This window comes from Carassius auratus, chromosome 47 (genome assembly GCF_003368295.1).
Source record: "Carassius auratus strain Wakin chromosome 47, ASM336829v1, whole genome shotgun sequence".
NCBI classification, from domain to species: domain Eukaryota; kingdom Metazoa; phylum Chordata; class Actinopteri; order Cypriniformes; family Cyprinidae; genus Carassius; species Carassius auratus.
Genome location: NC_039289.1, coordinates 4,668,030 through 4,692,711, shown reverse-complemented (window position 1 = coordinate 4,692,711; position 24,682 = coordinate 4,668,030). Strand labels below are relative to the sequence as shown.

The 24,682-nt window shown below is 37.5% G+C and overlaps 3 protein-coding genes across 3 annotated transcripts; 2 read left to right on the top strand and 1 right to left on the bottom strand.

Annotated features, from left to right (window-relative positions):
- Positions 1–4,883: 4,883 nt before the first annotated feature.
- On the bottom strand, positions 4,884–6,493 carry LOC113064860 (immediate early response gene 5 protein-like). The gene has a single exon (XM_026235826.1). It carries the CDS (start codon positions 6,180–6,182, stop codon positions 5,373–5,375), a length of 810 nt encoding a protein of 269 aa, XP_026091611.1. The 5' UTR covers positions 6,183–6,493; the 3' UTR covers positions 4,884–5,372.
- A 2,299-nt stretch (positions 6,494–8,792) lies between these two features.
- On the top strand, positions 8,793–15,232 carry LOC113064859 (uncharacterized). Its single transcript, XM_026235825.1, has 4 exons — positions 8,793–8,929; positions 9,676–10,498; positions 10,595–10,763; positions 14,427–15,232. Exons 2-4 carry the CDS (start codon positions 9,763–9,765, stop codon positions 14,554–14,556), a joined length of 1,035 nt encoding a protein of 344 aa, XP_026091610.1. The 5' UTR covers positions 8,793–8,929; positions 9,676–9,762; the 3' UTR covers positions 14,557–15,232.
- Positions 15,233–16,540: 1,308 nt separating this feature from the next.
- On the top strand, positions 16,541–21,305 carry LOC113064858 (syntaxin-6-like). Its single transcript, XM_026235823.1, has 8 exons — positions 16,541–16,755; positions 17,601–17,770; positions 17,852–17,946; positions 18,023–18,085; positions 18,173–18,301; positions 18,402–18,508; positions 19,138–19,232; positions 19,836–21,305. The coding sequence occupies exons 1-8, from the start codon at positions 16,721–16,723 to the stop codon at positions 19,910–19,912; spliced, it is 771 nt and encodes a 256-aa protein (XP_026091608.1). The 5' UTR covers positions 16,541–16,720; the 3' UTR covers positions 19,913–21,305.
- Positions 21,306–24,682: the final 3,377 nt, after the last annotated feature.

The following is a 24,682-nucleotide window of genomic DNA, read 5'->3' as shown; positions in this document are numbered from 1 at the left end:
GTCTCCACGAGAACTCAAGTCCATTCTTTGCATTCTTGGAATTGAGAAACAGCCATTGTGAAAGTAAAAAAATCTAGTTACAATCAATGAAAACAAGAACAGTGATCACTAGTGTGTCTGTCTAAAGTGCCAGACTAACATTAAAATTTCTCACTCTTTTTTAGATCTATACTGCTGGAACTCATGACCCTCCTGTAGCAACAAAACATGAGAAAGCTACACCAGCCTTTTTTCTCTTCGCGACCATCTGTCTGCCTTAATTGCCCCAAGCTTCCCTTGCTCTCAACATGCCCCAGCTTGTAGCGTTTGAGGAGACAACTAAATGTTCACACACAAGAGGTCTGCTGTCATTGCAGAACCCTCACATATCAGCCACATGACTGTTTGCTGTCAGCTTTTGGAGTCAATAAAGCTTTCAGAATTGTAATTAAACGCGACCCCCACAGCCAACAGGAAACATACATCAACGAGACGTATTGCGTGTGTAGTACATCTCCGGTCTTCTGGCCTGGTCCAACAAGGTGAACCCACTCCCCAACCCCACCACTCCACAACGACACCCCTTTCACCATCCCAGGCTGCTCCTGTTTCAGGAAGCCCGGCCCTGTCACTGATCCCATGCTGGCATTTTTCCCAGGATACCCCTCCCCCGATCCCATTTTCCCTCAAACCATTCCTGAGTACCCTCCCCCACCCAGACCCTTTTCCCCTCCTGTCCTCTGCCAGTTTCCCAAGATAAACAAAGACTTCAGATTGTCTGGGCTCCGGCAGGGGTCAAATAGAATGAATAGTGGGGCCACGGTGAGGGCTCTTTCTCTCTCTCCTCCTTGAAAAGATCACTGCAGAATTGTCTTTTTGTCTGATTGTGCTCTGGCGGGGGGATGGGCGTTGAGTCATTGTAGACCGGTTTCAAAGTTCTAACTGCTTTGTGGTTACAACTTTTAGTTCCCTGTTTGGTTTTATTGCACACTAGAGCCAGAGTTTCCGTTTATTTTGCAGTCTCAGTTAAACGACTTAATCTGAGATAATCCGTATTATGTGATGTTGTATTTTGGCATCACTCGCCAACCAATCTCAATCAAGAAGATACTCTACGCACAAATGTTGTATCTATTTTCTTCACTACACTCTTAAAAAGAAAGATTCTTTGTTGGCATCAATAGTTCCATGAAGAAACGTTACATGACACAAAAGTTTCTTTATAGTGGAAAAAGATTCATTAGATTAAATGTTCCTCATAGTTCTTTTAAGAACTGTTCTCTGGAAAGTTCTTTGTGGAACCCAAAATGCGAAATATGCTTATTGGAAACTTCATGTACAGAAAGTACATCTTATCTTTCGGCAGATGGTTTGCTAGTATTTTGAAGGCTTCTGATTAAGTTCGGTAATTCCTGCACGTGCAAAGCTGATTAAAATGGACAATGACTCCTTTAAACCATTGCGTGAATCTGGGAGAGTTCACACATTGGTTTGTGAGATTATTCTCTCACTTTTCGCCCTTCCCCCTTGAGGTACTTTTGGAGGAGTACCTTAAAAACTAAGTGGATGAGTAACTTGGAGCATTGTGGAGACTGATGAGATCATTGACAAATTGCTTTGTAGGTCACTCTGGTTGATGTGTCAATGCAGAGATATCCATCTTGCTGAATGAGTAGTTGAAAGATTTCCTGACTTTCCGTTTGCATTGAACAAAAGAACTGCTTGAGTAGATCTTGTCTCTGCTTGTATCCAGCCTGGTGTTTTGTTCAGGCATCTTTTCGCCCTACTCTTTAGGGCTGATCATGTTAAACAGGGACACGGCATGGCTCTTAGCACACAATAAATCATCTAAACACCTAAAACAGTCCTTGACATCTTATCTTTATTGCTTGATAGTCTCGTTTTGTTGTTCAGTGCTCTCCTAAAAGCTTTGCAAAAGATGGGGATTTCACACCAAGTACTGAATGATATTAGTTTTTCTAAAGGGTCATACTGTTTAGTTTTGTCTGGCCTGTGATAAAATGGACAAAAAAGAAGATATCATAAAGTGAGTTTCTAGTCAAGCTACAGAGTTATGTATACGAGTAATCAAGTTGTTTAAGTAAACGTGACACTATGTGCAATCAAATATTTGCCTAATAAATAGGTGCAGTCACACATTTACTGTGAATTTTCATGGGTAAAGTCTAGTCATTTCAATAGGAATCCACACATTCGGGAATTTCTTCTGAGGGCAAAAGATTCCCGCATGAAGATTTTGCATATAGGGTTCAAGTTGGTGACACAGTTTCACTGCATGGTTTGAAAGTGACATCCGTGTGAATAGCGCTTCATTCATCACTACACTTGAAAATGGACAATGGACTTTTTTGCTGGCAAAATTTTGGCCTTTAGTCCGACTTTGCAAAAACTAGACTGCTATGATTTCAGCTGATTATTAAGCACTTACAAGACATCTTAAACAGACAAATTATTGCTTTAGTCCTACTGAAATATAACTTTCCAATGCAAGTAAACAAGCACCCTAACAACTGCACACATATATATATATATATATATATATATATATATATATATATATATATATATATATATATACACACACACACACACACACACACACACACACACACACAAGTTTTCAGAAAATATAAAGAAAACTTGTTGCATTGTCATTTTTTCATGAGTCTGACATTCCATTACCTGATAATTTTCCAAATTTGTAATCTGACCAATGTTCCTGCTAAATTTCTCAGCTTTTGACTCAACATTCCAGACCCACATGCTCTCCTGCTCCACATTGGCAGGAAACGTTTTCAGAACTTTGCTCTTTTCCTCCCGCCCACCCCACCCCACCCCCCTACCCCCTTTCCTTCCAGGACTGAGGAATGCAGGAGCGAGAGGCCAGTCAGGAGAGGACAGCTGCATGTGTTTAAGCATGGTTTGTGAAACAGCCAGTGATGTTGCATCACATGCGACAAACATTTAGACATCTTGATCGTAGATATTTTTAGATCTACAGGTTTTGGATCAGATTTCCCTATGTCAATGATAATGAGAGGTATTACGTTATTAAAGGAACTGCGGAAATTTAAGAAAAAGTCCACCATGGCTAAGAGTGACGTGAGGCCACGCCCTCACCGTCTGCTTCAGCTCTGTTACTGTTCTGTGCTGGTGTGGTCAGCTGACTCCACCATGGCCGGGATTCGAATGACCCACATTTCGCGGGTGTTTCTCGAGGGAATGTAGCTATCAATAGCTGCTCATGTCTGTGTGAAAGAATGCGGCTGCACCGGGCACCAAGCTGGTTCTGCTGGAGTTAACGTCATAAAAAGTGTTTTTACTTTTCTTTTTATGTTACTCACAGTTTAAACCTACTGTTGACAATTTAAAGGTATTTACATAACTGATCTAACCCAATTTGACTAGTCAGTTTCAGTGACTAGTTTTCTAGTTATTTGTGCCTGGAGGAGGATTTTAAAGTAATAGAGATATAGAGATTGCAGTTCAGTTTTAAAATATTCTATTTTATAATTGAAAGGAATATTTTTTTAATGCTAAATTACAAGTTTACATTTCAATTATTTCATATTTGTAACAACTTACATTACTGTTCAAGAGTTTGGAGTACTTTTTATTCTTTCTTTTTTGAAAGAAATTAATACTTTTGTTCAGCAAGGATGTTAAATGGATAAACACTGATATCTGAATATTGTTCTATTCAACTTTTAATTCATCAAAGATTCATGATATTCTCTGAATTAACGATGTGGAGAATTCAGCTTTGCCATCACAGGAATAAATGACATTATAAAGTATATTCAAATAAAAAAGTTATGTTAAATGGTAATATTAAATCACAATGTTACTGTTTTTTTTTGGTTTTTTTTGGCAAGCATAAGACTTCTTTCAAAAATAATACAAATCTTTCTGACCCCAAACTTTTGAATGGTAGTGTATATTTCTTCTTTGTAAATTCTGAATCATATCGCCTCTAATAATGAAAAAAGGTTTAGACGTCAATGATTCTATTATGACTGCTATTTCTGTTGTAGGAGAAGGCATGTCATGTTGAATAGCCCGGGACTAAATCCAGACCCCGGGAGAAGAGACAGCAGTCTGCGCTGAAACTGAACCTTGCATACCACACATGCTTCAGGGGCACGATAGCTCTCTTTACAACATGCAGTAAAAATTGTCTGGAAGTGCATGATGCAGTGGAAGAGCAGCTGAACATTCTTGTTTTTCTCAAACTTGTTGGATAATTTTAGTCCAGATAGTTTTGTTTGGGGGAGCTGCATTTTAAATATATTAAATACTAACCCTTAATGTTTTTTCATTTTCACTCTTAGATTCAGAATCAAGTGTGTGAAACATGGTTTCTCACACTTTTTGACCAATTAAGTTACAGGAGTTTCATAATTTTAATTAGTGAATAGGTGTTTGTAATTAAAAATATATAGTATTTAGAAATTTAAAATATGAATTCAGGTAAATTGGGACATTTTTGCCATTGAGATTTCCTGTATCAACCTTATATATTATATATATGGGTTATATATATATATATATATATATATATAACCCATATATATAACACACATATTACAGAGACTGCACACAAACTGCAGTTTTTGACAATTAAATATTATTATATATTTATATAATATTAACATTTTGTATTTAGACTCATAGTAGTAATTTCCATGTAATTCTACTATCACCGTGAGATCAGCATTGAGCTGGAATTTTAAATCATATTCTAGAAAGAAAAAAAAAAGCTTACATCATTTGGAAAAAAAGGTGGATGAGGTGTCATTCTTAGTCATGTGACTAAGATTTAGTCACTTCCTCACTTTCCTACCACTCATGAACAGAAAGCACAGAAACGATGTATTTTTTTCTTTTTTTTAATACGTGATCACCACGTAATTTGTCATGATACCAAAATACATAGATTCAGAATGCGACATGGGAAACATTATATTCACACACACACACACACTCGAATATTACAAAATGTACAGGTCTTTATAAAACAAAGACGTTAAAACAGTGGCTTAAACTTCGTACAGTCAAGTTTGGTGTGATCGCCTCTGAATCGGTTCAGTGACGGTGTGACCTTCATGACACGTTTGCATGTGTTGTAACGCCACTCGCTCACGTGGCTTCAACACTTCAAGGACTGTCTGTTGTAGATCCCAGAGAGCAGGACCAGCTTTCAGATAGTTCCTTCACTAGAAAGGCCATCCCTGGACATCTTACTGAGCTTGTACTTTAGTAGCACCACTCATGCTTGCTGGGAAGTCCCCCACTACGATGTCGGGCCTGACCACGTGTTACCAATGCGCTCAGGGCAACCCGGATGAGAAGTACAGTGCAGTACAATTCAATTAGAAAGCTACTATCGCCGTGCTCCAAGGGTTTAGGTTCTTCAGCATTTGGTCACAGCAGATCTGTCCACTATCCTCGGCCTCAGGTTTGGCGCCGTCTTTGCTGAGAAGTCCTGAGAAACTGGAACCAAATATCGTTATGAGGTTGGACACGTTACTCGTGTCCATCTCTTCGGCTTCCTCGCTCTCTTCAGCGTTTGAGGAGGCAACTTTGGTCCTTTTTTGAGGCGAATCGCCACTTTCCGACTCCTCCGCGCTTCTTTTCCTTTGCGTTTTGGGTGGTTGATGTGATTCCCCGTTGGCTTCAGGTGTTGAGTCGCTTTCTGCTACCGCACTGTCTGAGGGACTCTCCTTGGGCTCGTTACTGGTTTCCGGTGGTGTTTCAGATGAAACCTTAGCCACAGAGTCTAACGAGGAGTTTTGGTTTTGCTCTTGTTGTAAAGTGGAAGTACTATCCGCCTGGTCTGATTTCACCTCATCGTCGTTTTCGCGATAGTCGCGCCCTTTCTCGGACTGCTCGCTCTGTTGAGGCTCCTCCGTGCTCTCCACTCGGTCGCATTCCGTTGCAGAGGGAGGGAATTTCTCCCGCTCTGAGTCCGTGATGTCCCATTCGTTACCTTCGCGTTCGTTTTGAGCGTTCAGGCACGCGCCGCTGTAGTACTCGCTCAGATAGACCTGACGCGCGCTGCGAAGGACCAGCGAGACCAGGAGGTTTTTATGCAATTTAATACCGCCTCGTTGAACGCGTGAGTTGTAGATTTTCCCTAAGGAAATACTCATAATCCGATGGGCTTCCACTTTGTATTCCATGGCTGGAATCGATACGGTAAAGTTCACAAGCAGTACAAAGTTCGCCGGGCGTTTCGCGTTTGATTTCCTCTCAGGATTCTCCTCAAACCGCTACTGTGAATTGGCCACTGACACGGAAACACGATAATAAATAACGTCCAAGTAGTTTTTTCTTCCCGTAGATCAAATCGTCCTGTAGTTTGTTGACACAAGCCTCATTTCCATTCACAAAAAATGATATTTGTGTTATTGGGTGAGCGTAGAAGTTTTTAATACCTCACACATTCTACTCAGTATCCAACAACGGTCTACGGAGGAATGAGATCGTTTCTATTTTTAACCGGGTTTTATAGTTAAACGTCAGCGGCTACACTAGCCAATCACGTCGCGAGGTGCGTTCTGCCACTATTGTGAATCACACCCCGCCAAATAGGCGATGACCAATGAGAGAGCGCTGTGGCGATGACTCATATTTAAATACTAACGTGGGAGAACTGTTTAAAGGGAAAGAATTGTTTTCAAGCTAAAACGGACAGATTTTTTTACAATTCTTTCTGTGTATTCTGTTATAATGATCGATTAACTAATATTTAAAACAAAATATCGTTTTTTAAGCGAACTGAAACTAATAACAAGCCAAAATCTACATGTACAAGATACTACATCATGTTTTTTTAAGATTATGTAGTATATTGAGGGTAGGTTCGTTGTTTCATGTTTAGTTTCCAAAATTATTTTTAAATCTACACGTTTCCGTATTATTGTTATTATTTTTTACACCGTTTCCGCATAGCAGCTCATCTCGTGTTATGTTCAGAAAAACTGGTACTTCCCCTTTAATTTTTTCAACTGACTTCCTCGACTGATGTAATGGTTAGTCTGCTACAGTCGTGTCATGTGACTCTATTGTGCAAATCCATTGCGGTGTCTGGGCAAATGTGAATGGAGCAGTTAGTGGGGGGAAGGGCACTGTTTTGTTTGAAAAACAGTTAGCTGCTACTCATGAACGACAATGAATAGTGTGGGAGATTTTACCTTGATAATGCAATCTAAACGGCGCTGCTTTCAGTCTTCATATGCAATTTTTTAATGAGTAATCCGTGTGGCTGGTTCGCCTGCATTAAGATGTGGGTCATAAACAAACCTGACAAGAAGAGCGGTCTGTGACGTAAGACACTTTAAGAGATTGTTTATCTAAATATAAACGATCACAGTCATCATGCCTACTGCACAATATCTTTGAGAAATCCTTGTTTCAAGCCGTATTTCAGATTAAGAATGTATTTTTGATAGACAAGAACATTAAATAAAAGCCTTAATGCTGTCATATAAATAAATCATTAGGCTGCAGTTAGTAAAGGGATACAATACAAGCTCTATGTAAAATATTGTATAGGGTGTCCTTATCTATTCCCAGCTCTTCAATTGCAGGTCTGCATGATGATGGGAAACTGGCAACTGATACAATAAATAAAACCAGAGTTGATTAATAATTGATGCAGCTTTACTCACTAAGCTGAGCTGAAGTGTTTCCAGCTAGTTTTACATCATACACAACCGTGCACTCACCAGTGGATAGCTCTGGTGTACACTGTAAAAAAAAACTGTTAATTTACGGAATTTTACTGTTTTATTTTACAGTTTTTTCACGTAATTTTGAAATACAGTTTAAAATTGTAAAATTACAGAAAAAGACTGTAAATGTACATATCCCATGTAAAATGAAAAACATGTAAATGTGCATAATGGCCCAAAAATATTTTTTGATGATTTTTTCCACATAACACACCAAAATCAGTGTGCTATATATATTTGTATTTGTGTGTGTGACATTAATAATATAATTTCATATTTATTAGAAAATATATATAACAGCTGTACAAAGGTTCACTGAGCTTATCAGGAGGTACTGTATTTAGTAATATTTACTGTAATAAAGCATGTCTTAATGAAGACATTTCTTTATAAATAAACAGATCAGCACATTTATATGTAGCCGAAGGCCTATTTTTTATTTAATCTTTATAAAAAAATAAATTTAAAAAAAGGACATTGCAACGCTGGATTGTCGCGTTTTTAACACAAACGAACCAAACTGTCCCTGTTGAAATGTAAATATACGTCTGTGGTGTGAGATGTTTCCAAATTGATTGCAAAAGTATGGATCCTGGCAAAAGGCAGTGCAGGCATGTCATCACACTCTCAAATTACGCCTTGAATTTCCATTATTTGTCTCAAGCAAACACAGGTTTTTCTTTTGTCAGCTTATTCTAAGCAGAGTCTCAATAACTCGTTAACCTAGGATTTGTCATCTTCTTAACGTGTTTTCATAGTTTATGAAACTTATAGTTATACAACTCATAGTTGTTGAAAACTTACTTCCCAAAGGAATCAATTCGATCAAAGAATCGTATTTCCATACTTCTGTCAACTGACTGAACACATCTTCTTCCGCTTGTCAAAGTAGTTCTGCTCAGTTTAGTGTTTTACGCATTTATTCTCACAGTATCGTTTCATAATGTGATATAATAATATAATAAGCTGATATTTAAATGTAAAATATATATATATATATATATATATATATATATATATATATATATATATATATATATATTTTAAATATTCGAACTGAAGGAATTCCCGCCCTAGCGCAAGGATACATTCTCATCTAAGCACGCAGTGGGGCTGCTGCGCGCGCCAAAGGAATCACTCGACCTTCAGTTTCACGCAACGGTCAATCTTCGATGTGAGGTGAAAATAAGCAGGTAAAGTACATGTTTTATCATTTTTGTCATTATTATATGTTATTTTTACTATATCGGAGTTCTAGCATTTAGAATGTTTACCCTTTTGAATCTTTAAACCAGCGTTTCAAACTTTGGCGCTTTGACCAGTGCCCTTAGTCATTTAAAATCTTCAAAAGTTTCAAATATAACGTTGGGTATTGTGTCGTTTTTTATTTTATTTTTTTATTATTATTATTATTTGCTAGAATTTATCCGAATCTTACCACATACTTTTTGTAGTTGTAGGTTTTGTTAAGCTATATTGTCCCTGAGGGAAAACTGGATGGCTTTGAGGAAAATTAAGTCTTTAACTGTTAAGTTACGATTCATAATCGTAGGCGTCGTCTAAAAGCTCAAAATATTTTATTTTCCTAGGCGAGATTGGATGAAAATTCTGAATTCAAAATCAGATTCATGAGAACAAGCGCTTAAAGTGACTGAACTCCTCCGAGGGCGATATGAAGCGTTAGTAATGTTATGTTCTTAGGCACTTTTCCCTCTTCGAGCAGCTTCTGTTTTAAGACACTTTTAATCAACCTTCTATATTAAAGCACTGTTATTGAAGCTGATAGGGATTATTGATAGGGACTCGCTGATAGGAATTCACAGGTGACACAGACAGGGTTCAGAACTATAGATATAATACATTTGTCAATATTTTTCTTTGTATTTTTGTAGATTGGCTAAAATTTCATATATTTACATGCTTTTTTTTCTCCTTACAGATAACTTCTGTAAGACTGGTAGTGAGTGAAATATTAACAGTATGTCCAACACATGTTAAAAAACACATCACTGAGATTGCACGGAAGATGGCCATGGCTTATCCTGAAGCATTCAAAGATATTATTGAAGGGGAAGTTGTTGGAAGTGGGTATGATTCAGTCATCAAACAGCTGATTAACAGACTGGACAATGTGAGGAGAGGAAAGACATCACTTTCTTTAAAGAGACGAGCAGCTGGCAACAGTGAAGAAGATACTTTGTGTAGAAAGAAGAGACTCGATAGCTACGGGTGTAAAAACTGGCAACCAGTGCAGCTACCAGCTAATGAAACGCCTGACACCCAGATATCTGTAAAGCAGGAAATGAAGAAAATGAAAAAAGAACAGTTCCATGATGCCAAAATTGTTGAGAATATGATGAGGGCCACCTTCTTTACTCAGCGAAAAGACATCATAAATGGGGTTGAAACCTCTGATCTGTTGCACGAATGGCCATATTTGTTTGAAACATCTGGCATGATGTCTCACTTTAAAGAGCTAACTGCGATAGACTTTGAAGACAAAACTATAGCAAGTAAGTGTGCTAGAGTTGTTTCATACTTCAGATGTACTGACAAGACAGCAAAGATGCAGACCATCTTCAGGGAAATGGAAAAATCAAGCAAGAACGTGGATGATATCAACGCTGCTGGATTTCTTCAGCTACTTCTCAAGTACTTCAGCGAGAGAGAGGACCAGATGTTCCATAAAGTGGATCAAACAACCTTGCCATCTGAAGTAGACTGTGCCAAACTTCCGAGTACACCCTGCATAATTGTGTGTGGTATGTTTGAATATTTTTAAAGAAAAACTATTTAATATTTGCAGTAAGTTTATCACAGTGTTACTGATCTCTTCTTTTTCTTATGCATAACAACAGGAAGTTCACCTTTGACCGCAGAGAACTTCATGTTTTCTGTTGACCAAGTCGTCGTTAACGGCCACATCACCATCTTCTGTGATGCTCTGAAGTTGATGTTTGCTTCATATTACTGTTTGAACATTTCATACCCAGTAGACCAAGGAGGAACGCTAGAGTTTGTGCAAAGGTAAAAACACACACTCATACAATCACACTCACACTTGTGTCCTTACACACACACTCACACAAAACACTTTTTTCAACACGCACTGACTCACACATTCTTACATACACACACACACACACAGTCACATATGCATCCTCACACTCTCACACACACACACACACACATCCTTACACTCACACACTATCACATACACATTCTCTCACATGCATTCTCACACACTCGCATACAGTCACACATGCATCCTCACACCCTCACATATACACTCTCTCACACACATCCTCACACTCACACACACACTCTCTCAAACGCATCCTCACACTCACTCTCAGATACATACACACTCTCACACACATCCTCACACTCACACTCTCACATATACACACTCACACAGGCATCCTCACACTCACTCTCAGATACACACACACTCTCACACACATCCTCACACTCACATACACACACTCTCAAATGCATCCTCACACTCACACACTCTCACATACACACACTCACACAGGCATCCTCACACTCACTCTCAGATACATACACACACACTCTCTCACACACATCCTCACACTCACACACACACACTCTCTCAAACGCATCCTCACACTCACTCTCAGATACACACACACTCTCACACACATCCTCACACTCACACACTCTCACATATACACACTCACACAGGCATCCTCACACTCACTCTCAGATACATACACACACACTCTCTCACACACATCCTCACACTCACACACACACTCTCACACACTCACACAGGCATCCTCACACTCACACAGACATCCTCACACTCACACACACACAGGCATCCTCACACTCACATACACACACTCCTAAACGCAAACTCACACTCGCACACTCTCACATATACACACTCACACAGGCATCCTCACACTCACTCTCAGATACACACACACTCTCACATACACACACTCTGTCAAACGCATCCTCACACTCACACACTCTCACATATACACACTCACACAGGCATCCTCACACTCACTCTCAGATAAATACACACACACTCTCTCACACACATCCTCACACTCACACACACTCTCTCTCAAACGCATCCTCACACTCACACTCACATACACACACTCTGTCAAACGCATCCTCACACTCACACACTCTCACATATACACACTCACACAGGCATCCTCACACTCACTTTCAGATACATACACACACACACTCTCACACACATCCTCACACTCACATACACACACTCTCAAACGCAAACTCACACTCGCACACTCTCACATATACACACTCACACAGGCATCCTCACACTCACACACACACACACACACGCATCCTCACACTCACATACACACACTCTTAAACGCAAACTCACACTCGCACACTCTCACATATACACACTCACACAGGCATCCTCACACTCACTCTCAGATACACACACACTCTCACACACATCCTCACACTCACATACACACACTCTGTCAAACGCATCCTCACACTCACACACTCTCACATATACACACTCACACAGGCATCCTCACACTCACTCTCAGATACATACACACACACTCTCTCACACACATCCTCACACACACACACTCTCAAACGCATCCTCACACTCACTCTCAGATACATACACACTCTCACACACATCCTCACACTCTCACATATACACACTCACACAGGCATCCTCACACTCACTCTCAGATACACACACACTCTCACACACATCCTCACACTCACATACACACACTCTGTCAAACGCATCCTCACACTCACACACTCTCACATACACACACTCACACAGGCATCCTCACACTCACTCTCAGATACACACACTCTCTCACACACATCCTCACACTCACACACACACACTCTCTCAAACGCATCCTCACACTCACTCTCAGATACACACACATTTTCACACTCACACACACACTCTCTCAAACGCATCCTCACACTCACTCTCAGATACATACACACTCTCACACACATCCTCACACTCACACTCTCACATATACACACTCACACAGGCATCCTCACACTCACACAGGTATCCTCACACTCACACAGGCATCTTCACACTCACACACTCTCACATATACACACTCACACAGGCATCCTCACACTCACACAGGTATCCTCACACTCACACAGGTATCCTCACACTCACACAGGCATCTTCACACTCACACACTCTCACATATACACACTCACACAGGCATCCTCACACTCACTTTCAGATACATACACACACACACTCTCACACACATCCTCACACTCATATACACACACTCTCAAACGCAAACTCACACTCGCACACTCACATACACGCACTCTCACATGCATACTCTGTCACACACATGCACTCACATACACAAGTACACACACACATCATCACACTAGCACACTCTCACATGCAGTCAAACACACACACACACACTTTCACATATACTAAATGATTATGAATGTGATATTGCATAGCTTGTCAGTGAACATACACACTCTCACAAATGCATCCTTACACTCGCACTCTCACATACACATTCTCATACACACATACTCACACTCACACATGCATCCGCACACTCAAACACTTTCACATACACTCTCAAAAACGCATCCTCACACTCTCCCAAGCATACTCTCTCACACAAACACACACACTTAGACATTTTCACATACACTCCCACAAATGCATCATCACCCTCGCACACTCACACACATCCTCATGCAAACATCCTAACATACACACTCACACATACACATTCTCATACACACATCCTCACACTCACACATGCATCCGCACACTCAAACACTTTCACATACACTCTCAAAAACGCATCCTCACACTCTCACAAGCATACTCTCTCACACAAACACACACACTTAGACATTTTCACATACACTCCCACAAATGCATCATCACCCTCGCACACTCACACACATCCTCATGCAAACATCCTAACATACACACTCACACATCCTCACACTCACACATGCATCCGCACACTCAAACACTTTCACATACACTCTCAAAAACGCATCCTCACACTCTCACAAGCATACTCTCTCACACAAACACACACACTTAGACATTTTCACATACACTCCCACAAATGCATCATCACCCTCGCACACTCACACACATCCTCATGCAAACATCCTAACATACACACTCACACATACAGTCACGCGTGCATCCTCACACTCACACACTCTCTCAAACTTATCCTCACACACTCACATACACATTGTCACACATGCATCTAGGGCTGCATGATTAATTGCATGCATTTGTAATGCCTGTCTCATTAGTAAAGCCGGTCCTGTGATTAGTAGTACATATCCATCACTTGTTTTCAAATGGAGAATGATCAAGTTCATAATCAAATGCGATTCATCTGCAGATGCATCTGACAATTGCATGCGATTAATTGTAAAGCCCTAAATGCATCCTCACTCACATCGCCACACAACACACTCTCTTACATAGTCATAACACTCTCAGTCTGCCTCACACACAACCTCTCACGTCTTTATAGCAAAAATCCAACACAAGCAGGCCCTTGGCAAGTTCTTATTATTCTACTTTTATTTTTAATATATTCACAGCATATGTTACAGTCCATGTTATATTACCAAGTAATTTTTTTTTCCATTCAACAGATGCCTTTTTAAGATGAACCCCGAGAAGGGATCAAAAGTGGAGAAAACAACATCAAGAAAGCAATCAGCAGTCAGTCCAAAGGTTCTTTCACTGATTAGCAAAATTGCAGACTATGAATGGATGGATTAAAAACTTTTAAGTGTCAGATCTTCCATTGACTTAAAATACTGATAATTTTCTTTCGTGGTTGAATTATTTGTTGCTGTCTGTACACACACACACACACACACACACACACACACACACACACACTCATATGACAGCACATGGTTGAGATCCCTGATGTTAAGATGCCGTTCGTCTGGGAGTCGTCTCTTTCTGTTCTGTGTAGAACGGATGCTTCCTGAACTCTACAGCTACACATACACATCTGACTGATGTTATTAGTGCACTGAGGATCAGTCTGAGGATTCAGTTGTGAGCGTCAGAGTGTTACTTTACTATCATCTCTACACTATTAGAGCATATATCTGTTGTCGAGGTGAATAATTTCTTCACAGGTGGTTCAGTTAAATTAAAGGACAATTTTAGTATAAATTGTTGTGTTTACCAAAATTGTTTTTACTGTGTGCTGTTGCATTTATGATTTTTTTTTAAATATTTTTATTCTGTTTTGGCCATGAACAAAATGAATTGTAATATTGTTGAAGTTATGATTATTGGAAAATCATTGAACTTGTGCTATAATCTTTATACTTGTATATTGTTGCAGTCTTGAATATAGAATATTAAGAGTAAATTGCAGTTTTGAACAAAATGTATTGGTATGTTCTTGCAGATAGGGCAATAAATTATTAAAACACTATCTTGCACCTATGTCTGATTATTTAAATTAAAGCAGTGTTAAATAATTTTGATTAAAAAAATAACTTCATGATAATTTAATGGTTTCCACAAAATTCATGTAAAACATCTTATTGAACATTAAAAGTGAAGAAAATACAGAAAATCTCATGTAAAATTACAGCAAAAAACTGTATTTTTGAATTACGGAAAATTACTGTTATGTAATGTGCCTGTTATTTTACGGTATTTTTCCGGCACCCCAGCTGCCGGAATTTTACCGTTTTTTTACGGGATTTTTTTTTACAGTGTAGACTGTCAGCTAATGAGAAGGCAGTGCACTGTGATGAATAATGCATTGAGCACTGTTTTAGTAGGCAGAGGAGGTGCAAAACTACGTTTTTGAGAGAGAGAGAGAGAGAGAGAGAGAGAGAGAGAAACCAATGGCAGACTCATAACTGTGCCATTTTAATTATTATTTTAGATTATTTCAAATGTTGTTATCAATTTTTGTATTTTATTTATTGGGGGAATAGATCGAAGGTGTTTAATTCATACAGTGTATTAAAGTAAATTCTGAAGTTCAAGTAAAAAATAAAAAGTACACTGGTTGCAACCACAATAAAATGGTTATACTGTATCTGGGTAATATGAATGGTTGAATATTAAAAATACCATGGTACATAATTTTCTGTATTTGAAAGCATCAGTGGTATGAGATATCACAATACCATGGTATTACCGCAGTATTTTTTAGAGTATAAGTCAAGACTGGTAAAAGTTAGATAATAATAGTAGGAGTATTAATTAATACATTCTAAATACTTATAATTGTCTATTTAATTATACAACAATAAAAATATAATTAAAGTGCATAGTATATCAGTATCAAATAATAAAAGTAATATTACGCTATAGAGGTGTTGAAATGCCTGTAACTACATATTTATCCAGTATATCTAATGTAGAAGATAAACCATAATAATAAGATACAATATATAAATATACAATAATACTGTATGATATAATACAGCCATTTTCAGTTATAACAGAATAAAGTAATATTGACTGGGATGATGTAGTGGTGTTGAAATGTTTAACTACATTTACATTTATAAAGCAGTATCTGAATTAAACAGGCTAATAAATAACTATTTAACTCTGTATTTTGTCATCGTTTTTTTCTTCTTCTTATAAATACAATCTTGCTTTAATGCCCATGTGCCATCTGTGGGAATATTGCTTTGTTCTTTTACTGCAACAAACCAAAACAACCCAGGCAGAGCACGCCGGTGTTTGTTTACCGGGAAGCGTGAGCGTGCGTGTGCCTAGTCGCTCAAGGACCCGGATGTGATTCCGCCGAGCAATGGCGGCTGAGCGGATCTGTGCTCCGTCCCACATGTAAATAACACACGAAGCGCTCTCATTTGTTTAAGTTAAACAAGCAAAACCAGCCTGCCATCAGGAGCATGAGATTATCGCAGAACAATCGACTCATCTGAGTATCAAAATGTCAATGGAAGATCCGTTTTTCGTGGTGAAAGGGTGAGTTTATGGCTTAGATCGGTGACTGTGGGCGAATTTCCATTTAGAAATTATTAGCTCAAAATGTTTCTTATTAAACTTTTCTGTTTACCAATGTTAGAACTGCGCGTGAACGCTATGAGAAGTCGTATGTCATTTCGTAATGCCGTCTAAAACAGCAGTGTAACTGATCGTTGTCGTGTTGCCATGGCAACCATTATTATCGATTTTCTCACCATTGTATCATGCCTTTAATCGATATCTATTCCTACGAGTGGTATTTTTGTGTGATACTAGATATCTGCTCGTACCTATCTTACATTTACAAATAGGTGCCATTTTACTACCGCTTTTACCATGGTATTCTGGGATGTAGCTTGGAGTTCCATTGAAAATACCAGGTAATTCATAATTGTAATTCATTATAGCCTACCATTGCATTTCCATGTGATGTCTCCAATGTACCAAGATATGTCCAAAACATGGATTTATCACGTTTTTTAAACTTGTACAGTGGTATATTTGGAAAAAACTTTGGAGTGCCAAGTAAAAGCTAAGGTTTAAGTCAAATTACCATGGTATTTCCATGCATTTTCATGGTTTTTTGGACCTGTACCATGGTATTCTTGGAATGCCTTGTGAATACCAAAATACCATGGTATTTTCTTGTGATACCATCGCTGTGCCATGTCTGAAATCAAAATATTAGCACAGTGCCAAAAGTACTGTAGTATTTACATTTGTGCATTCAGGCTATACATTTATAAATCGTATTTTTATACATATCAAAACTTTGCATTGTCATTATCCAAACGCAGTTGGGTTCCTCACTTTATAGCGAGGTTTAATGAATTGCCTTTTGTTAGAGAGGTGCAGAAGGCTGTGAACACAGCTCAGGGGCTTCATCAGAGATGGATGGAGCTGCTACAGGACCCGGGTGGAGCCAGCAAGGAGGAAGTGGACTGGACCACTAATGAGCTGAGGAACAGTTTGAGGTCCATTGAATGGGACTTGGAGGACTTGGATGAGACGATCAATATCCTTTCGTTCACAGCGGCCTGTGTTTGGACTAAACGTTCCAAGTGTTTATAGGTTGTAGCCTTAACCTTGTCGTTAAGTATTGTGGAGGCTAATCCAAAGAAGTTCAATCTCGATGTGATGGAGCTGGCCAAGAGGAAAGCCTTCATCACTAGCACAAGGCAAACAGTCAGGGTGAGCATATCTGAGAGTCTTGCATGTATCTGAACTCACGGCTCATGAATATCTCAAATTGATTTTAATTTCACAGGAGATGAAAGACCACATGACTAGTCCAATGGCCATTACAGTGTCCGAGAGGAAAAATCGACAGGTTTGTACTTAAACTATCAAAGTAGGAGCCAATGTATGATTTGACAGGTGGCGTATCATCTTATGACCATTAATGATCCTGTACTAGACTTTAATGGGCGATGGCGGGTCACGTGGCCCAATCTGGCAACCCAGTGGAGATAATTACACGAGACTGGACCGGGAGCTGAAGACGGCAAACACACAGTTCATCGATGAACAACAGACCCAGCAACATGTACGTCAAAACAGCAAATGATCACATGATTAACATATTCGAACATTATTTATGAGCATTTATCAGGACGGCGTGTTTTATTTGTACGTGCACATCGCAGCTCATAGCAGAACAGCAGGATGAGCAGCTGGAGTTGGTGTCAGGAACTATTGGCGTCTTGAAGAACATGTCCCAAAGGATCGGCCAAGAGCTGGATGAGCAAGCTGTGTAAGTCACTTTTAAACTGGTGAAGTATAATAACTTTGTAAAATTTGATGTCATTTTTGAATATAAAGTATACATATAATGTGGGGAAAAACAATATATAGTATTTGTATTTTTTATATATACTATATATGTATATATATATCCCCAGGAACACAAGATAGGTAAAAATTGTTTGCCTGAATGCACTGTAAGTCGCTTTGGATAAAAGCGTCTGCCAAATGCATAAATTTAATTTATTTTTTTAATTACTATATATATATATATATATATAGTAATTACTATTCAAAATACACTTTTTTCAATGTATTTTTATATATTATTCATATATTTATTATTCATATTTAATCCATTCAGTTACAAACCAGAACACAACTCAAACTTGTGCATGGAAAAACTGCATATATATTAATTTATATCTAACTTATTTATTTTACATTGTTCTATAATTATTTTTTTAGTAATATATATTTTTAGTAATACATTTTATTAACCCCCCCCCCCACACACTCACACACTCCATTAATTACAAACCAGAACACAAAGTGCAAAAGCGATCTTGTTTTGGCCTGAATCCTGACAGTGCGGGTCAGTTAACATGGACTCGGACTGTGTGTCTGGCCTGTTTGCAGAATCCTGGACGATTTTTCACATGAGATGGACAGCACTCAATCCAGACTGGATAATGTCATGAAGAAACTGGCTAAAGTGTCTCACATGACCAGCGGTGGGTAACACTGCTTCATTCACTGGCTAAAATAATGCTTACAATGCCTGTTACACATTAAACTGAAACCTCTGATTTTAATATTTGACTTTTCTTTTTAGTCTGGCCTTTGAAGTAGAGAAAGTCTGACTTGAGAACCTTTTATAAATGCTTGTTTACTTGTGTGTAAGTTATGTGTGTGTATTGTATTTAATTCTAAACTTGTGAAGCACTTTGGGCCATGAAGTTGGTATCTGACACTTTAGCAGTATTTATGTAGTATTGACGTTTTTATGTAAAGCCAAAACAAATTGTCATAATTCATCAAGTTGGCACTCTGTTTCTAAAAGAAATCCATCATGAGTTTCTTGTTAATAGGACCCCGTGTCTTCCTGTTGAAGCTAAAGGTGATTGGCTGCAGTGCCCTTTACAAGGCAAAGCATGAACAGGAAGTCAAACTTCCGGCCTTTTTCAAAGGAAAAGTTTGCTTGAGAGGCCAAGAATGAAATCTGAACTCCTGAAAGTTATGGGAATGTTTTAAAAACGTTAAACACAGGAACAGTTGAAAACTAGTTGATCCTGATTCTCTGTTTTAACCTGTGGTCTTCCCGCTTGACCCCGCAGATCGTCGTCAGTGGTGCGCTATCGGCATTCTTCTGGCCATCCTGTTTGTCGTGATCATTCTCTTGATTGTTCTGTGAACAGCCCTCCTCCGTCCTCCAACAGAGGTGCTCGGGAGAGAAACAAAACTCTTTCTCCATCTTTAGTCCATTATACCGCAGAACGCTGCTGCTTTGTACCTTTTTGCTTCCTTGGAAACAACCCAGAACCAAAAAACAAATGGGTACCACAGCAGGAGCTGGTGTGGCGATGACACGGTCTGAGTTTTGGTGAGATCCAGGATAAAGCAATTCTTTCAAATGAACAGTGACTTTTAAATACTTGAAAAGTATCAAGTGCTACTGTGTCATTTCCTGTGCGCTGCTTTAATAGTCAGTTTAGACCACTGTAAACTATCAAGACCAATCCAGTTACTAAACACTGGAGTTTAACAAACCAGATACTGTTTATGATACTAATCATACTGATTTTGAATTATTTATTCAATTATTTGAGTTATTTACTGTCTAAGTGTTTATTTCTGTCTGCTTTGTTTACTTTTTACGTTTGCGTTACTGATAATCCGTTACTAGTGAGATTTAAGCGCACTCCGCTTCGTTTTCTTTAAACTGAATGGAACAGTCCGGATAACTAAACTAAATCTAAAAGTCTCCAATTAGGTAAACAATTCAAATATTAACAAAAGATTGGGTTTAAGTAAGCATTAAACATGTGAATTGCATGACGATTGGTTATTAATCTGCAAAAGTCTGAAAATGGATGGCTTCAGATGGAAGTGAAGTTTGGGACCAAGTGTATTTTAGTATAAAAATCCAAATTTGACAACTAATAGTTAAAGGAATAGTCCATCCAGAAATGAAAATCTGATGAAAAAGTTCCTCACGCACAGGTGAGAAGCTCCAGGATGTGGATGAGCTTGTTTCTTCATCAGAACAGATTGCATTGGTTATTTGGCTTGTAGTGAATGGGTGCCGTCAGACTGAGGGTCTTATTATAACATCACAATAATTGATGAGTAATCCACACAGCTCCAGTCCATCAGTTAAAGTCTCGGATATCCTGACGGTCAGTAAATTTCCTTTTTGTATGATCTAATGTTTATATTTATAGGTCACTATCTTTAGCACAGATGAGCGTGAAGATACATTTCACTTTAGAAAGCCAGACTGCGTAAACTTCAGGTTGCGCTTCACATTGGTAAACTGTGAACTAGAATGGAAACGTATGAAGCAGCAGTTAATTTGAAAATCATTGTATTTGTTGTCTTTAGACAGCACAACACTACATATACTGTGAAAACAGAAGTATGGTTATCTTACTGGATATGAGTATTGTTTTGGGTTTGTTTGTTTGTTGTTTAATAGTGTTCAGCTGATTCTGACTGCCCTCGGTCACATGATGCAGTAGGTTAGCTCTGATTGGTTCGAAATCTTAGCGAATTGATTGTGCAATTTTTACCATACAAAAAAAAAATTCCAATTGCACAATTAAATTGAACTGTTCTCGAGTCGCAGTGATGCAGCAGAGAGGTCAAGGTAGTGAACGCTGTTCTTCCTGACGGTGTGAATTTCAGTTGTACGTGTTGGTTTGTGATGTTTGTTTGCTCCTGAGAATGCCAGGTCTTTTTTGTACCCCTCATTGTTTCTCTTCGTCCCTCAGAAATCTGTCACACCTCCCCATGTACCCTCAGTTTGTCACTGTGTGAAGCTCTGAGGCCCATTAAAAACAGACCACTGAAGAAAAATGGTGTCGGATTGAGTTCCTGTCGATCTGAGGATATAAAAGGAATCTAAATACCAAATAAAAGTTACCAATCAAAATATATGAATTTAATTATGTGAAAACATGTCAGATATATTATGAAAATGTACTAGTTCAATGTTTGATTTATGTAGTTCATATGTATTAAAAATAATTGACATTTTGTAAAAAGCTTAAACATTTTACAAAAAAATACTTTTACTATTTTTTTCATATTTATGTTATATATATTTATGAAATATGTTAAGAAAATATAAGTTCATTTTTTTTCTATTTAAAATGCAAATTTGAGTAGCAAATTAGAATTTGAAATGTATAATTTATAATTGTTTTAAAAATATATTTTTATATTTACTATAATTTTATAAGATAAAATCTAATTAAAATGAACAAAAGATACATATTTTAATATTACATGTGAATCGAAAATATATATATTTGTATATTGTGTGTTATTATAAATAAATAAAAAATAATTTAAATATGGTAAATTATATTTAAAATATATGATTCATGTATAGTCTATATATAAAAATATAAAAAAACAATTTATCAACTTTTTTTGACTTATTAATAACAAAATGAATATTAAGTTTATTATAAAAATTATATAAATATTATTTTATTTTTTGTACAATCTGTAGAGAGACATATCTAGCATAATGAGTATTGATGGTGAAACATCCTCTGTGTGATGTTGTATTTTACTGGCTGTGTGGTCAGGCTCTTAGATCAGAATATCAGCATTGATGATTGTGTTGAGGGTGAGTGGTGGTCTCTATTGATCCATTAATCCAGCAGGCAGGAGCGTTCACCCTGATCTTATGACAGGTGGCGTCTTTCTCCTCTTGCTCCCCATCCTCCCTCTTTTGTGTGATCCACTAATGATCAGAGATCAACACCTGAGTCCCACACACATCAGCCAAACCATCAAGACCAGAACCTACAGCGATATCAGCGATCCCTTACTCTGAGCTATTATAGACAAATAACATCTGTGGACCAAACAGAGGAATATTACTTATATACTATATTTCTTATACTACTGTGAATATGAAAATATTGATATTTATCTAAAAGAATAATATTATAAATATATAATTGATTTTATAATATGATCTACTTTTGCATTTATTTGCATTAATATACTAAAAAAGTCATCCAAAAAGGTATGTGTACATATATGCTTCACAGGATTATACTGCATTTAAACATTTATACTGCTCATTTATAGCAATGATAACACATAATACTCTAATACACATAATATTATATTATATATATATATAGTATGTAAAATATTTTCACTTTCTGAAACTTTGGTTTCATTATTGTAATTAATATTATAGCATTGATGTTTTATATATTATTTCATATTGAAGTAATATGTAAAATATATTTTAATATTGTTATATAACATTTATGTATATTCTGTATTGCACATATTTTTTTACATATATTTTTTATATATGATTATTATTTTTGTATTTGATCCAAATCGTGAAATATTTCTTATTATTATTTATTGTTCATTATATTAAAATTATATTATGATTATGTAAGTAATTTTGGAACAAATGAACAAATATTTAAAAAATAAAAATGTAAATAGGTTTTAAATAATATATAATACACACACACACACACACACAAAACGTGTTAAATATGTACTGCCTATATATCAAAATAATAACATTTAATGTATATTTAGTCACATTATGATTAATATTATATAATTAATATTTTATTATTTGTGCATAGTATTTAAACATTAAATAAAAAAAATACTAAAATATGAATTCTAAAATTGATCATAACGCTATTATGTTTTATTATAATATTTTGTATTTTATTATATATTATGATTTTTTTTGTTCTTTCAATATAGATTATTTTAATAATGCCAGTATTGTATATTTTTGTGTATAGGTTAAGCATTTTAGGATCAATGTTGCAGCATTTATGCATTTAATATTTTTATGTAATCATTCATATTTAATAAACATATTTCTGGCACATGTAGTACAATATATTTACTACTCTGTTTATTTTAATATTAATCAAGGAGAGAGGTAGTACATAAAAAAAGTTTGGCTCAAATTAGTTGTGATATTTGTCGCTAAAACTGGCTTTGCATAGCTGCTTCTAATGACAGATTTAGAGACCGTGTGTGTGTGTGTGTGTGTGTGTGAGGCAGCAGGTGCAGGATGCAGGTTCCGTGTTGGGATCTTTTATCCCACAGTAAGTGGAGGGGACAGCTGAGCTCTCGTACCCGTGGGGAGGTGGGGGCGGGGGACGAAACGCACTCCTCCGCCAGCTGAGCTCATTAGCATCGCTACACACAACATGAAACCGCACTTAAAGGGCAGCTATCATGTTTATGAGAGTACAAAACGACTATAAACCTACTCGGAGTCCTTTTAAACAGCTGTCACGGACAACCGTGAGCTTTTCTTCTCGTTATCAGTGACACAGCTATGAATATTGGCTAATGAAGGGTATAATTGCTTAAAGCTGAAGCCTCTAAATGCATTTAAGCATCTATAAAGACATGAATGAGATTGGTTAGAAGACTGTTTTTTAAGTATTCTGACTTAATAAATGGATGCATTTGATTGTTTGTGTGTTTTTTTGTATATGTGTGTTTTGAATGTTGTGACCAGGATGGAATCAGTAATTGTCTAATCAATAGGGGAGGACAGGCCAAATTATTGACCAGCACACGTGCCTCACGTTCACCTCACCCTGACTGTTGGAGCATCCAAGACCCTCTTACACATCTGTAAGATTTTCCGGCTTGTGTCATTTAACCATTGAAAACCCCAATCCTGCACTCTTAGAACCAGGTTTGCGTTGAAAACTTGAAAACATGAGTACTGGAATGGGAAAAAAACGCAAGGTATAATAACTCGTTTAACCTGTTTTAATATGAGCTTGATTTTTTTTAGAACACTGCGTTTTTTTAAACACGTAAGCGCAATGGAAAAGCAGCGCAGTGGGATGCTAAAAAACTGGTTGTATTTGAACCGCCGCGTACTCGTAAAACATATTCAGAAAAAGGTGTTTTTGCATTTAAAGGTGGTGTGTGT